Here is a 13,859-nt window from a genome sequence, read left to right on the forward strand (position 1 = left end):
AACCTTGAACAGAAGGTTGCAAAAGTTAATTGCTTTTATTGTACCGGTGGCTGTATAACACTTCAGACACATTGTCAGCCCTTCGACACAAGCGTAAAGGTCTTTGCATCAAGGCTGCTAAATATGAGATGGTTCAGAATGAAGCTGGGAAACAGTTGCTCGGTAGCTTAGGGAAAAGTGGCATTTGAGCACATCAAACCTGTCTGCTGCACTGGAATTGAAGTGTATTTCTTATACACAGGAATTGGTCCTGCACATTTTGCTGAGGTCTCAGAGTTGGTAAGTGTGGTCATCTCGAAGCGGATGTTACCTAAATTCTTGTTAATTTGTCTAGTCTGAGCTCACTTCCCTGGCTGACACTTGGTGCATTCAGCAGACACAGAGCACGGCTCAAGACCGGCAGCCCTGCTCAACAGGGCTGCCTGTGTGTCCTCCTGGGCAGGAACAATCACCCCCAGGGGAGAATAGATGGGGCTTTGTTCTCTTGTGTCCCCAGCAAAGCTCCGTTCCAGAGCCTCGGTGGCACAGCAAGCCAGCGTGTGGTGCCATGGGAGTGTTCCACATCCATTGTTTGGCATCTCATGATCTCTTAGGTGAGCACTAACAGGGTTTGAGCAGTACTGTCCCAGTGGAAGTGTCAGTGTGGTGTTCCATGGAAAGCAGTGTTTGTAGTGCTGATGATGCAGTTTCAGTGCAGGAACACCTGCATCACTGCAGCGAGGAAGGCTGGAAATGTGGAGCTCTTGCTTAGTCCCACTAAACGCTTGAGCACAGGTGACTTCTGGCCTTGAGGCAACTCAGCTCATTGGCCTTTAAGGCCATGGGGTGAGTCCTGCATGAGTAGTTCCACCAGCATAAACGGAAGAAATGCGTGATGAGATAGGACAGTGTGTGGGGAGAATCCATCAAGTGGGGCCAGAGGGGTGCAGGGACAAAGTCTGGATTGCAGCCATGAGCTGCTTGCAGGGTGGGGTTGTAAATCAGTGAAAGACCAGTGCAAAGTCTTGAGTGCATCTTTGATAGGCGCTTGGAGGGTGGTGTTAGTGAGAGGCTGTAGAATAGAATATTGACTTAGAGTTGGAATGATCTTACAGCCATCATTTGTCCACCTACCTGGCTTGTCTTTTAGGTCCCAGCTCACCTGTTGGATGGCATGAGTGAATTTTTGGAAAAAATACCTTGAATAGATCCTGAAATGCTCTCAGTTTCAGAGTGGGTTTGTATCTCTGGCGTGTTACTGGCACATCACTGGAATGTGCATGGAAAGGAGATTATTGCTGCCTAAGAGCAAGAATTGCTTCTACCGGAACGTGATACATGCAATGATTCCCTATAAGTCTGTGAATGCCAGGAGGATGCGCTGTTCCATCCGTGGCACTCTGGAGGGCTCTGGCTTGTACTTGGCACCTTGCTGATCTTTGGGTCTGCTGGGCTCTGTGTTGCCACCTTGGCAGTGCTCTGAAGTTCAGCCTGAGAGCCTGCTAGCGTGGAAGGAATGCGAGCAAGCCTGGGCTGGAGCGTGGGCTTAGGCCCGTGCTTGGTCGGCAAGGCAAGCCCAGGCGCCCTTGCTCGGCTGTTGTGGGCACGGAGCTCCAGGCAGGATGCTCCGGCTGCTCAGCCTCGTGGCTTACTCCTGTTTGCAGTATAACCTGAGTGAGCAGAGTGTAGCTACCATCCTTGTACTGTAATCTAACCTGGGATGGACGCTCCGGACCCGTGAACAGAACGGTGGGACGGCGGGAGTTGCTGCGAAAGGAAGACCTCCGTGTTTCCAAAGTTTTGCTTGGATCACGGATCTCTTCCCTTTGCCAGGAATACCGTGTGTAAATTTTGTTGAAAGGGAGTATGCTGCAAAACAGTCCTGTGAAAAAGCCCTGACTGTGTGTTCCAGTGTCAGAATCCTCTCCAGAGACTGAGTAAAGGGGGATAGTGTCTCCAGCTTTTAAAATGATTACTCGAATTAAAGATCAAGCTAGAAGAGCCCAGTTCACTGAACATTAGCTATGCAACTTAATTTGTTAAAAAGCATTGGAAAAACAACTTAAGCTCATCATGCTCAAAATGTCTCTCCCGGCAAGTAACCTGGATGTCCCCTGAATCTTGAGCAATGTGGGAGTGTAGAGATTCCTGTGAATGCTAGAAGTTTCTGTAATAACCTTTCTATGAAGGGAGCCATGCTTCTTGAACAAACCTGTTTCTGCCTTTTTAATTCTAAGTGATGAATAGGACACCTTTGCATTAGGTGTTCCTGGTCCAGTAATGCCTTGGGCTGCCAATGGCTCTGTTTCCCTGGAAAGGCTTGACTTGTGACACGGTGTAGGTACCTGTGGGTTTTTGCTGCGAGGTCATTTCAGGTCTGGATGTGACCCTTAACTTGTGATTCTCAGAAATATCTATGAAGTCTTGGACTGTGCTATCAACCCAACTTTTCTGGCTCTGTTCCCAGACCAGTCATTCCGCTTAGCAATAAATAAATGCAAGATAATGGATGCAGATAACTGGGATTTAATATTATCGTGGCCCATTTCCCGTTTACCTTGAAACAGCCATGTTGCAATTAGGTGCTGGACATAAAGCCTTTCTTTGTTAACAGGTGTCTCCAAGAAATGTGTGACTAATGACTGTGTCTGGGCTCAGCCGTGGTGGCCCTGACAGCTTAAAGAAGCTGCTTTATCCGGTTGTGCTTATATGAATATCTGTTACCAAAGCAAACCATTTCAGGCCTGTTGCATACACAAGGTTGTTTTCCCCAAGGCTTCTTCTGAAGGCTGCCTCCAGTGTTTTAGACAGATGCATCTGGAACAGAGGATGAGAGCAGGTGGTGGGTGATGGGCACAAGCTGTGAGGTGCTCCAGCATGTCCTCGTGCATGGCCACTGTTGCTTCAAGGTGTACCTGCTGCAGCACGGGCCCGGCCAGCTGCTTTGACAAGTACCTTCTCCAGCCTGGAGTTGCCCTTTGGGGTGTTATGCACAGGTCACAGCCCACCAGCTCTAGCTCCCACTGGAGCTGCAGTCTCCCCAGGACAGCAGCTGGCCCTGCGCTGGCCCCCCACGTCACGGTTGCTGTTATCGGAGCGTTCCCAGGCCCAGCAGAGCGGCCTGATAAGCACCACGGTGAGCACCGAGAGCGAAAGCCACCCCTGAGCCGAGCTCTAGGCACCACACGCAGCCAGGCAAGCGTGCCCATGGCAAGACAGGAGCCTGCTGGTTAGTATCCATACAGCTATGACAGCTGTCAGTTCCACCTAGCACTGACCACCAGTCAAATCTGCCGTTATTCTCAACCCTTTGTGCCCCGGATTGGGGGCCGAAAAGGACTGTCCTGATTTAACCCCAGCCGGCAACCGAGCGCTGCATCACTGCTTGCTGGCTCCTGCAGCAGGAACTACAGCATTCGTGAGGTCCCATGGGTGAATTGTGTGTTCCCAGCACAAATCCAAACCGTGGCCACGTGCTAGATACTGAGAGGAAAATTAGCTGTACCCCAGACAGGGCAGCACAGTTATATCCGCTGTGGTTCTTGAGGATGCCTTTGAGTTGATAGCTCCTAAAAGAGAAGTAGCGAACTCTGCTTTATACAGAGTTCTGGAAGAAGAGGGGAGAGAATGTGGGACCTATAAAATAATTTTTATAGCGCTTGCTCATGTTAAAACATGATGGCTTGAAACCCTAGTGGGTAAAGGGCTGAGTTGTACAGGCACATGGGAAATCTGAAGAGAACGTTTGAGGAATGCCTGGGAAGTTGATGTTTATGGACTAATGATCTGGAGTCACAAAGAACCAGCTGCTGTGCAGGGAGAGGAGCTCATTCCAGTGACAATCTTGTGTAAGTGGCAGTAGAGGAGGGTGAGTAGCCTTCCTCTGGTAGAGGAAGACGTAAGGGATCTTAATTTTTTAGGTTTTCTCTATCCAGAGAAGGATTTTTTTTTGTAGTCCATTCCTAGATCAGATGAAGTTTTCTAGACACTGAAAGAAAGATTGGCACTAAAATGTCATTTTCTCTTCCCTTGCAGAAGTCTGCTTGGTCTTTTGTCCAAGCTCAGTAATCATTACAGTGGTGTTTAGGTTATTTGGGAGGACACAGGACGTCCTGCAGCAGCACTGCTTATCAGCATCACTGCGTTCCTACCAGCTTTGTCCCACAAGTTGTTCTTCCAGACAACATTGATGGGTCACAAGGAAGGAGTTCTGAAGTAGCTGTGAGTTCTTTCTGGCAAGAAATTACTTTTCAGTTCTTGGGTTGTTGTTTTCTTCACAGTCTTGTTTTAGGCTGGTATGAATAAGTCTATTTTGAGCTGCCCTTAAATGGATGTCACGTAGAGGACAGTCTTGTTAAAACTTGGGAGTTGCCTGCTCAGCAGTTGGGTTCCGTGCTCTTGGCTGTGGTTGGAGGATACACTGAATCCAGCTTCAGGGCTCTGAGAACCAAATTAAGAACCTGACTCTCCCATGGAGCAAAATGCCAGTCCAGAAGCAAACACATTTTGCTGGTGAGGCGAGTTGAGCACTGCTAAACGGATTGCCTTTATGCAGGATCATGCGTTGTCTGCTCATAGCACTCTGCTTTTATGCTGCATCATGTTCCTCCCGTTGGAGCCGGTGTCCTGGTGAAGGAACCCGTATCGCTCCGTCCGCTGACTAATGCCGTGAGAACGCGATCATGTGCCCCCGCCTGCTCTGGCCCAGACTCTTTATTAATGACTAATTGGTCTGCAGGGCTGAGTGGGAAGATCACGGGCTCGGCCCGCTCCTCGCTGCCATCACGCGCCCAGCCGAGGTGTCGAGCGGGTCACCAGCACGCGTCGCTCTCACGAGCTGCACGCCCGGAGGGGCACCTGAAGGTGCTGCTTGGCTCCGTGCTCCGGTGGCCTGTTCTTTAGAGGTGTGCAAACCCCCGCTTTGCTTTCTCCGCAGGCACTGTCAAATGTGTGGCTGTGTGGACGAGCTCTCTGTGGGCCGGTGGCCGTGGCAGTGAGGCTCCCCCAGACAGTCTGACATCCCGGTGGCTGTCGCTGCTCTGGAACAGCTCTTTCCTACCAACCTGACACCACTGACATTTTGAGGAGAGGAAGTTTCCTGCCTGTGGGTATGAGTCTGGTTCGTGATAGCCAGGGACCACGCATATGGTTGTCCCAACAGCCTGATGACAGCCCCCAGAAGGCACAGCAGATGCTCTCCCAGAGCAGCATCTGTGGCCTTGCGGAAGGGAATTGTCACTTGCAGTTGTGTTTCTGCTCCGTGATCCTTGTGGGTATCGCTTGTGAGGGACCTGTGTCCTTCTGGCTCTGTGGCTTTTGCTGGCATAGTCGGTGTTTTGTTGAGCACTTGGCACTCTGGGGAGACAGAATGGCAGCCCAGGTCCATGCTGCTCTGGGCTCTGACTGACTCTCTTCTGACTGGAGCTTAAATTGGTGGAAGTGATGAAATGATTTTTTTCGCTTTAGTCTCAAGTAATAAAATAACTTGGTTTTGCATTTCACTCCCCTGTCTCCTCTTCTGTCAGGAAATGTTTCTTTATCTTCAGTAAGCTTCCACTGGCTTGTGGTTCTGTGTTCTTTGGGGGTGTTTTTGTGGGTTTTCTGTGTTTTGGTTTGGTTTTTTTATTTCCTCTTTTTTTTTTTTTTTTCTTCCCAGTGCAGTCAGTGAAGGCTAGAAGGGCATTTAGTTTGAAATCTGGCTGTTCACATTTCTGGCTCTCAGGTCTGCATTAGTTTTGAGTGACTATTATTGCATTAGGATTTGATGCATGCACCAGGACCAATGCCAGTGACCTTCCTCAGCCGAGATTTTTGTCTCATCACCCCAGGGAATTGTCACTATGAAGTCTTTGGGACGAGCAGTTGGCACTGAAGTGAGGATAAGGCCAAAGCCCACTGGTTTTTTTTGGTTGTCTAATATTTTTGGAGCTCTTTCTTCTGTCTAAGTCTGGTGTGTGTGCTGGCATTTGGTTTGGATGGCTTTGCCATTCTGTTTTAGTTTTACAGCTGTGTGTTCTCTCCACACTCGGTTGGAGGTGAACTCAGGTGGTATCACATCCCTTCTTACTTAGGAGCAGCTGCTCCAGCATGGAAGAATTGCAATTTACAGAGACTGTCACCTAATAGCCAGGTGAAGCTGGCATAATTTGGGGATAAGTGCCCTTTGAGAAGTTCCTGCTTGTGTAAGGCCACGCGAGTGGTTAAGCAGATTCCCAAAATGATCCATGTTAAAAATATCCCTTATGCTGGATTATGTTTTTGAAACCAGCATATTGTGAATCCACGTATCGCTTCAGGATGCCAAGAACTGGATCAGAAACGCTGTGCCTGCACTCTGGGAAGTGCTGAGAGTGCATTAGCTCCCTTGGCTGCTTCAGATATGTCCAAAATGTTTTATACAACCAGGCTTTCTGCCTCTGCCAGCCAGAGCTCAGGTCTGGATTGTGCTGGATCAGGTCTTGCCTGTCCTCCTCGCAGCAGGAAGCCAGCACACTCTGTACCCATGTTACCATCAGTGGTCCAGAGCTCTGTGATGCTTTTAGAGGGGCTTCAGCATCTCAGAGGTGGTTGGGAAGATGTTGGTGGGACAATATGCAGCTCTAGGAGTTGTGCATTTAACAGTCTGAAGCCTGAGGGAAGGGAAAAGCTTCCAACTGTAATTACAGAGGTGAAATTAAGCTGTGAGCTGATTTCACACCTTATGTGTGGTGTGATTGCTATGGAGAACTTTTCCCCCCCAAACAGTCACAGGAGAGGACAAGTGCAGGAGCTAGCTGCTTGCTGGGAAGCCAGGACTGAGCGTGCCAGGTTGTTTTCCCTGGAGAAAAGCAGCTCTGGGTGAGTGGTGCCAGTGGTGTGCTGCCCCACCCCTCATTGTACACACTGCCTGTTCCTTTGCTCAGTGGGAAATGGACTTAAACCCAGCACCGCCCATTCCAGATAACCCTTTTCTTTTAGACACAGGACCAAGCTGCTGGACTCTAACATCCCCATTTGTAATTGGGAGTTTGCCTCAGGATCATGCTTGCCATCTCTTGCTTTTGGAGGTTCTAGGTGGGCAATATGCAGCAGATGCTGGAAGAGTTCCTGCAGTTACTGTTTCTTGGTGCACATTTCTCTATAGGGGTACCTGGATCTCCTGTCCTTTTCAAGTTGTCTGCTGAGCTGATGTCAATTACACACTTGAGACATGTTGCAGGCGCTTCTTAGCCCCTGGTACCTGCTCCTGTGACACAGCACACTTGGTCACAGATTCTTCTAAAAGAGCTGGGGACTGGAACAAGGAGCAGCTGCTGTTTAGACCAGCATTGGTTTCAAATAGACACACAGTCAAGTATGAAGCTGCCTCTCAGGCATAAAACTGTAACAAAAATATTGCAGGACGTGACATTGTCACAGTAATAAATAGCCAACCACAGATCAGATGTCACAGGCTGGCTTGAAATAATAATTTTTAGGAAAAATCCACTACTGCTTATGGGTTTAAAACCTGACACCACTCTGCCTCTAGAGAAAGACATTTTTTTGGTGATTTCTATGTTAGCCTCAAACAGATACATTCATAATATTTGCAGTCCAGAATAACTCCTTCCTGTGGATTCATCTCATTTGAGTGCATCCCACAAAGCTGCTTCTGAAGTGCGAGCTTGAACTCCTTGCAGGGTGTCTCTGTGCCTTTTCCTGGCTGTAGCTACGTGAAACACAGCAGATGGATGTGGGATGTGTCAGGAGCCAGGTGCCTGGCAGCAGAGGCTCACCCTGTCCTGGAGAGGGGCTTGCACTGAGATCCTGCAGATCTCAAATGAAGCTGGAGTGCAAGGCAGCCTTCTCCTTGCTGAGTCCCCAGTTCCAGCTCCATGGTTTCCTTGAGGAGAAGGAAATGAAGCCGAAGAGGCAGCTGACTTTATCAGTTGTTATAGTCATGTTGTTTTATGGTAAGTCATTTAATCACAATGAAGCAAAGGCTTCAACTGTTACACCTGTCCCGGCATCCAGTGCCAATGTTCCCCTTATATTTCTCTGTGTTTTGATAGTGTTACTTTATTGTTTGTGCAGAAGAAAGCTGTAACTTCATTCACACCCAATCGCTTTTCCTAGTAGTTACTTCATTTTTGGAACATATCCAACGCCGAGAGTTCTTCCCAAGTTGTCGGAGATCAAAATTGAAATCCAAATGATGGGACTTATTTTGCCATCCTGAATTCAAATGATTCTTATCTTGGTTTCAGGAAGGTGCTCTCATAGACTTCACCTGTGAGTTGAGATAAAACATTTAGAGTTCCTGACGTTCCAGTCTGTAAGAGTTTTCGAAAACAAGATTTAGTCAAGACCTAAAACTCATATTTAAATCCTGTCATGGGACTTGATTTCAATCCCTGAGAACACCTCCGTAGAGGGAAACGTTTCACCTAACGAGATGACTTAATTGGGAATTTATTTGGTTTATAAATATTACAGCGCAAGTTCTTTGTGTGGAAAGCAGAGGGTTCTGTCCTGCTTTGCTCTGGGTGAGTACAGCCTTTTGCTGAGAAAGCTTGTAAATAAATGCTGTTTTAGAGCTGACAGGGGAAAATGCATCCAGGATAAATTTGGCAACATGTTCTAAAAGTGCATCAACCAGGCTGTGCTGAGTATAGTCAGAAGCTCTTTTTTTTTTTCCTGTGGCAGAGCCCATGTGCAAATATGTGAGAAACCCAGAAGACATCAGGGCCCTAAAAAGGAATCGGTCACATTAGGTCTGTTTATTCACACGTTTGTGTATGGGCTGCGAGAGCATCAGCTGGGACCAAGTCTCCTTCCTGGCTTGCTGTTTACTTGGCCACTACAGTTGCAGTGTCTGAAGGCTTCACAGGTTGCAGAGGGAGAAGGAATAATGTTATCTCTGTCTCCCTGCAGGCTGCTGACAGGAGCAGGGTGTTTGGTTTGCTGACTCATTCCCTTGGGGATGCGCGTACACGTCCCCACACACACTTGGCATCTAACCTGGCTGGCTTGGTGAGGGCACTGCTGGCAGTGCCAGGGAAAGCTTTTGGTGGCTCTTCTCTCTGCTCAGGTCCAGGTCCCATCTGTGGGAACCTTCAGGTCTGGCCGATGCATCTGTGCTGATCCGTCTGTAGTTGGAGGTTGGATGGTGCTGGTTGTCACGAGGAGTGTTGGCCACACCTGTGGGGAGCGGTGTGGGGCAGTGGATGTTTCCTACCAGAACAAGTCTCCCCTTTTGTGTTTGTGAGCTGTGTGGTGAGGGGGAGCAGTGTGTGGCAGCTTGAGGGGTAAACCCTGTGGGATTTGGGACCCGCCAAACAACTCAGCCCATGACTCTCCGTGCGTGGTTTGCTTGGGTTTGCCTTTTCTCCTGCAGCGTCCCCATCCATGCCTTCCCACTCCAGTTGGATCACGGCGGTTTTCAGAGGAAAACAGTCTTGACAGGTCACTGGTGCTGTGCTCTGAAGCAGACAGGGTGGGTTTACTCTGCACCCGCAGGAAGATGTTCCTTTTCCCTTGGCTCTCCTGGGAGAGTGCCCAGCTTCCCCGCAGCCGGCTGGCAGAGCTGCTGCTGGGCAGGGACCCCGTGGGCTGGCAGCTCCCACCGATCCATCGGGATCTGCTGCCGGTGCTGCTGCTCCGCGACCTGGACTTGTCCCTCCTCCCTCAGCCCCTGACCGCTGCACGCCCCAGCTCGCTGGCTTGCTCCTGAATGTGACTTTCTCACGGCTCCGTGTTACTCTGCTTCAGTTACGGAACTGGCTCCGTTTCTTTTCCCTTGTGCACTTCAGAGTTTGCCGGAGTTTCTTCCTGGTTGCAAAAGCCGTTGGAAATGGGCAGAACCGTAAAAGCTTATCGGTGAGCAGTAACTCTGCCCTCTGGCTCCCCAGCTCTGTTACGCGGTGATTCGCTCCGGCGAGTTGTAACTCCGCGCAACATCTCGTGTTGCCACATCAGTCCTTCTTTATTTACGCCAAACACCACTTTCCCTCTCTCCTGCCCTCCAAGTTTGACAGCTCTGCAGCTGAGCAGCCGGGCGGTGGCAGCACTCCATCTCCTGGGATGATGCCTGGAGCAGCTCTGGCAAAGCTAACTCCGAGCTTCCTCTGCGCTTTCGCTGCCTGGAAGGTGCAGTGCAGGTGTTTGGTGCTGCAACCGGAGATCTGCAGGAAGAATTCATGTCGTGACGAACGGAGCAGACGCTGGCAGATGAGCGCAGCCATTAGGAAGTCCGGGATCCCTGACAGTGCTGAATTGGTGATGTTCTTTCCGAGTAGCTGGGCAGAATGTTTCTGTGAGCTCTATCTGCCAGCGCTTTGCAGGCAGAGCAGAGTTGCTGCTGGCCATGTGTGACTCTTGTTCAAATCCTATTGACACATAACATCATTTCTAAAAATGTTTGGCACTGATCTAATCATTGATGCAGAGAGGCCAATTACTCAAGCTTCTTGTGTTTTTTCACTGGGGCATATGCTGTCAGATTCTGTCAGACCCTGAAAATAGAAGCCCAATATTTTTTTAATAATTATTGGTTTTTTTAGGTTTGTTTCCAAAACGTTGCAGCAGCAGTCATGAGGATCTGGACAAGAAGTGCCTGAAAACCCCTTTGCCTTCCAACAAGGAGCTGGTAAACCAGGCTTAACAGAAAGTGCATCTCTTTTCAGGGGCCCTAAAATTATTGCCATCCTTTCTTCTCTCCAATCTGTGGGATAGTGGTCATGCTGCAGTGCTTCGCTAACAGGAGTCTGCCAGTTTTCCCCTGAAGACTCGAGGGAAGATTTTCTTGTTTCATGTGACTTTTTTTTTTTTTTTCTTTTTAATTTCTTCAGCTCCCATTTATGGTATTTGAAAAATTCCAAGGGGCTGAAATATTCTCCTTGTGCAAATTGGTAAAGGATGTTTTCTTGCTAGATTTTGGCCCACAGAAATCCTGTGATAATCTGAGAAGGGCAGAAAAGACCAAGTCAAGGGAGGTGGTGCTTGGAGCCTAATCACTAAACTCCCGCGGATTAGAGCCGGGGCGCCGTGCCAAGGCGACCCGAGCTCTATTCCCGGCCCTTTAAACCCCCAGCTCCTTCGGGTACACGTTTCAGGGAAAGCATCAGCCTTGCTGATCGGTTTTCCAACCCTCTGGAGCTAAAAAAAGCATGGCTGTTAAATGTGGTAAACTCATTTCAGGCTGGCAAGGTGATGTTCCTGGGAGCGTGGGGGCCGTTCCCACTGCTGGGGGTGCTCAGCACTGGCAGGGTGATGCTTGGGAGTATGCTCTGCCATCATGGGAAGGATGAGCAGAATTCTCCCAGGGGGATGGCAGCTGGTGATTTCTCAGCACTTGTATCCCTTGCAGGGAGTGGAAATTGCTCCCTTCCTTTCCCTTTCTCTGGTCTACCGCACTGTTGCTTCCCAGTTGTTCCGTGCCTGGGCTGGTGCTGCCTAGGCTGGAGGAGCTGGCCTCGGGACACGGTGTTTGGGCAGGGACACACAGGTGTGTTTCATGGTGCTGAATGCCATTCTGGATAAGTACAGACTTTACAGAGGTATGAAGCTCCTGTGGTTTGTGTTTGGTCTGAAAATCCAGTCCCATCTGTTCCAGATGTTTCCAGCTGAGTTTGTAGCAAGGAGCTACTGTGCTGCTTTGCAGGAAAAAATAATAATTTAAAAAAAGGGGTTGTGCCTTCAGAGCCATAGCAAACAGGCAAGGGTACCCATGGAATATTTTCCCTTCTGTTGCCTTAGAAAAGACACCTAAATAGTCTTAAATAATTTATTGAAGAGCCGGAGCTTTCAGGGGAGGCCGGTGTGTGCCTGAGTGCTGGCTTGGTGTGCTGTGCTGGCAAGGAGCGCGTCCCACCCCTCCGCACCCGGCAGCAGCTGCCTGGGGAATGGCACCTTTCCTAGCTCAGGGAAATTTCTGCTCCAAATCCTCTGGCTCCTGGAATTCAGGCTGAAACAGCCTGTGTGAAGGAGGAGGAGCTGGCTTTGGACTAGACCTAAGCTTGGGAGTCAATGCTCACATACATTTTGGGGTACAGTGCTGTATTTTTTTACTGCCGTCCAGTAATCCAAGTGAAAAACGTCTCTGTCCGTATGCTTTGCTACTGTGTTTGAATCTGACCTACTTTTCTTCATTGTTTTTGTCAGTGCCATGTTTGAGGCTCATTTTGGGAGTTGAGCTGTGGCCCAAGAGCTGAGGATGAGGCTGGAGGTGGGTTAGTAAAGGTGCTTGAAGTAGAGGAAAACTCGCCAGAGGCTGGAGAGTGGCTCCTGAGGTACTGCTTTCATGACATGGGACTCTGGTGCTACCTTTTGTGGCTGAGTCTTATTTTTTCTTTTCTAGTTAGGTAGCCTGGGCATTGGCATGCAAGGTAAACACCCATAGGCATTCTGAGTTCTTGGTATTCATCTGTTCAGTATTTATACCCTCCTGAATTTGAATATTCCTGTAAGATAATTCTGCGAGTGTTTGCTGCTGCTGCTGCCAGAGGATCTTGAATGAAAGCAGTATGGATGGGAGGAAGTTTTGAAGGCCTTGTCTCACTCTGAACTGAGTTCCCATTCCCCTGAGGGAATGTAAGGAAGAGGTGTTGTTTTATGGCTGATTTTTGGTATGAAAACAGGTTACCAGCTTGGTCCCAGTTGTATTAGGATAGAAGGCTCCCATGGCAACTGCCCAGTAGCGAGCAGCAAATGTGTACTTAGCCTCTAAGGAGATTATTTAACACGGTTCCAATTTTGTTTATTATTATTATTATTTTATTATTTTTGTATTTGCTTGTCAAGGGTGGATTTGCAGACGTACCCTCGGGACGCAGGCAGGGTCTGGTTCTGTGGGGGAAGCACAGCAGCAGGAGTCGTGGGCAGCTCTGCGGAAGCACAAGAGCGGAATTAGGAGTCTCTGCTGTCCGCAGAGGCAGATCAGAGGTGGAGAGAAGAGGGGAGGGCAAGGCCAGCAACCACTGAAACCCTTCCCCAAATGGATGAATGAACGGGTGACACACATAAATGACTGCTGTGATGATCTGACTTACCGTAGCTCGGTCTAGGGATAATCCTCATATGTCAGATTTCTGTAAGGCCAACATGTGACACAAAGCCGGGCTCCCAGCAGACAAGTGTGCTGTGCTGGTATTAGGGGCTGGAACGCTCCCGTGTCCGTGGGGGTGTGCCCGCTCGCCTCCCCGCGCGGCTCGGCCGCCGCCGCCTGCCAGCGCAGCACCCGGGGCGCACGGGAACCCCACTGGCTCCTGGCTGTTGCTTAGATAACCCCAAGCCTGCCCGTGTGGCTGTACTTGCTGGAAAAAAGAGAAGGGGGGGAAAAAAGCCAGACACAAGAAACAGGAAAGCCCCCAAAGACTTGTGGCTGGGATTACCTTGTTCACACCTGTCACCACTGATGTCCTCTCAAGGTCAGAACTGGAGCTACGTGAGGCCAGCTTAAAGCAAACGCCATGTGAAAGGAGCTCTATGAAGGAGCAGCAGGCACTGGAAGGAGGACAGGAGTGCCCACAGGAACATGAACAACAGCTTGCAAGTTAACCTGCCCAGGACTTGGGCTGGTTCAAACAGCTCGCTCCAGGAGAAGTCTGAGCATTCCTTTTTTCTTTTCTATTACTATAGGATGGAGGACGAGGCAGTACTGGATAGAGGGGCTTCCTTCCTTAAACATGTATGTGATGAAGAAGAAGTGGAAGGTAAGAGACTCGGACTGCTGGGGAGGAAGGGTGCCTTTGCTTTGGTGTTTGTACATAGGATGGGCGCAGTCGGGGGGCAGAGAAACAGGGTGCCTCAGGTTTGCCCAGTACTTGGTCCTAAAATGGACTGAAACATGGGTAGGCTTGGTCGGGGTGGAAGTGCCTTTGTAGAGAAATCCTCCGTTTCGGTTCAGGAGCGAACGTTGT

At 49.5% G+C, this 13,859-nt stretch overlaps 1 protein-coding gene across 12 annotated transcripts in view; it reads left to right on the forward strand.

Annotated features, from left to right (window-relative positions):
- SLC4A4 (solute carrier family 4 member 4) overlaps positions 1–13,859 on the forward strand; it is a 146,558-nt gene that overhangs the window by 37,067 nt on the left and 95,632 nt on the right. For all 12 annotated transcript variants that reach the window (XM_086890754.1, XM_086890757.1, XM_086890761.1 and 9 more), the window contains one exon: positions 13,579–13,652. In XM_086890754.1, the coding sequence (XP_086746880.1) occupies positions 13,579–13,652 (74 nt within the window). The remainder of the gene's footprint in view (positions 1–13,578; positions 13,653–13,859) is intronic.

The sequence above is a fragment of the Cyanistes caeruleus genome, chromosome 5 (assembly GCF_971803275.1).
Source record: "Cyanistes caeruleus chromosome 5, bCyaCae1.hap1.1, whole genome shotgun sequence".
Classification (NCBI taxonomy): Eukaryota; Metazoa; Chordata; class Aves; order Passeriformes; family Paridae; genus Cyanistes; species Cyanistes caeruleus.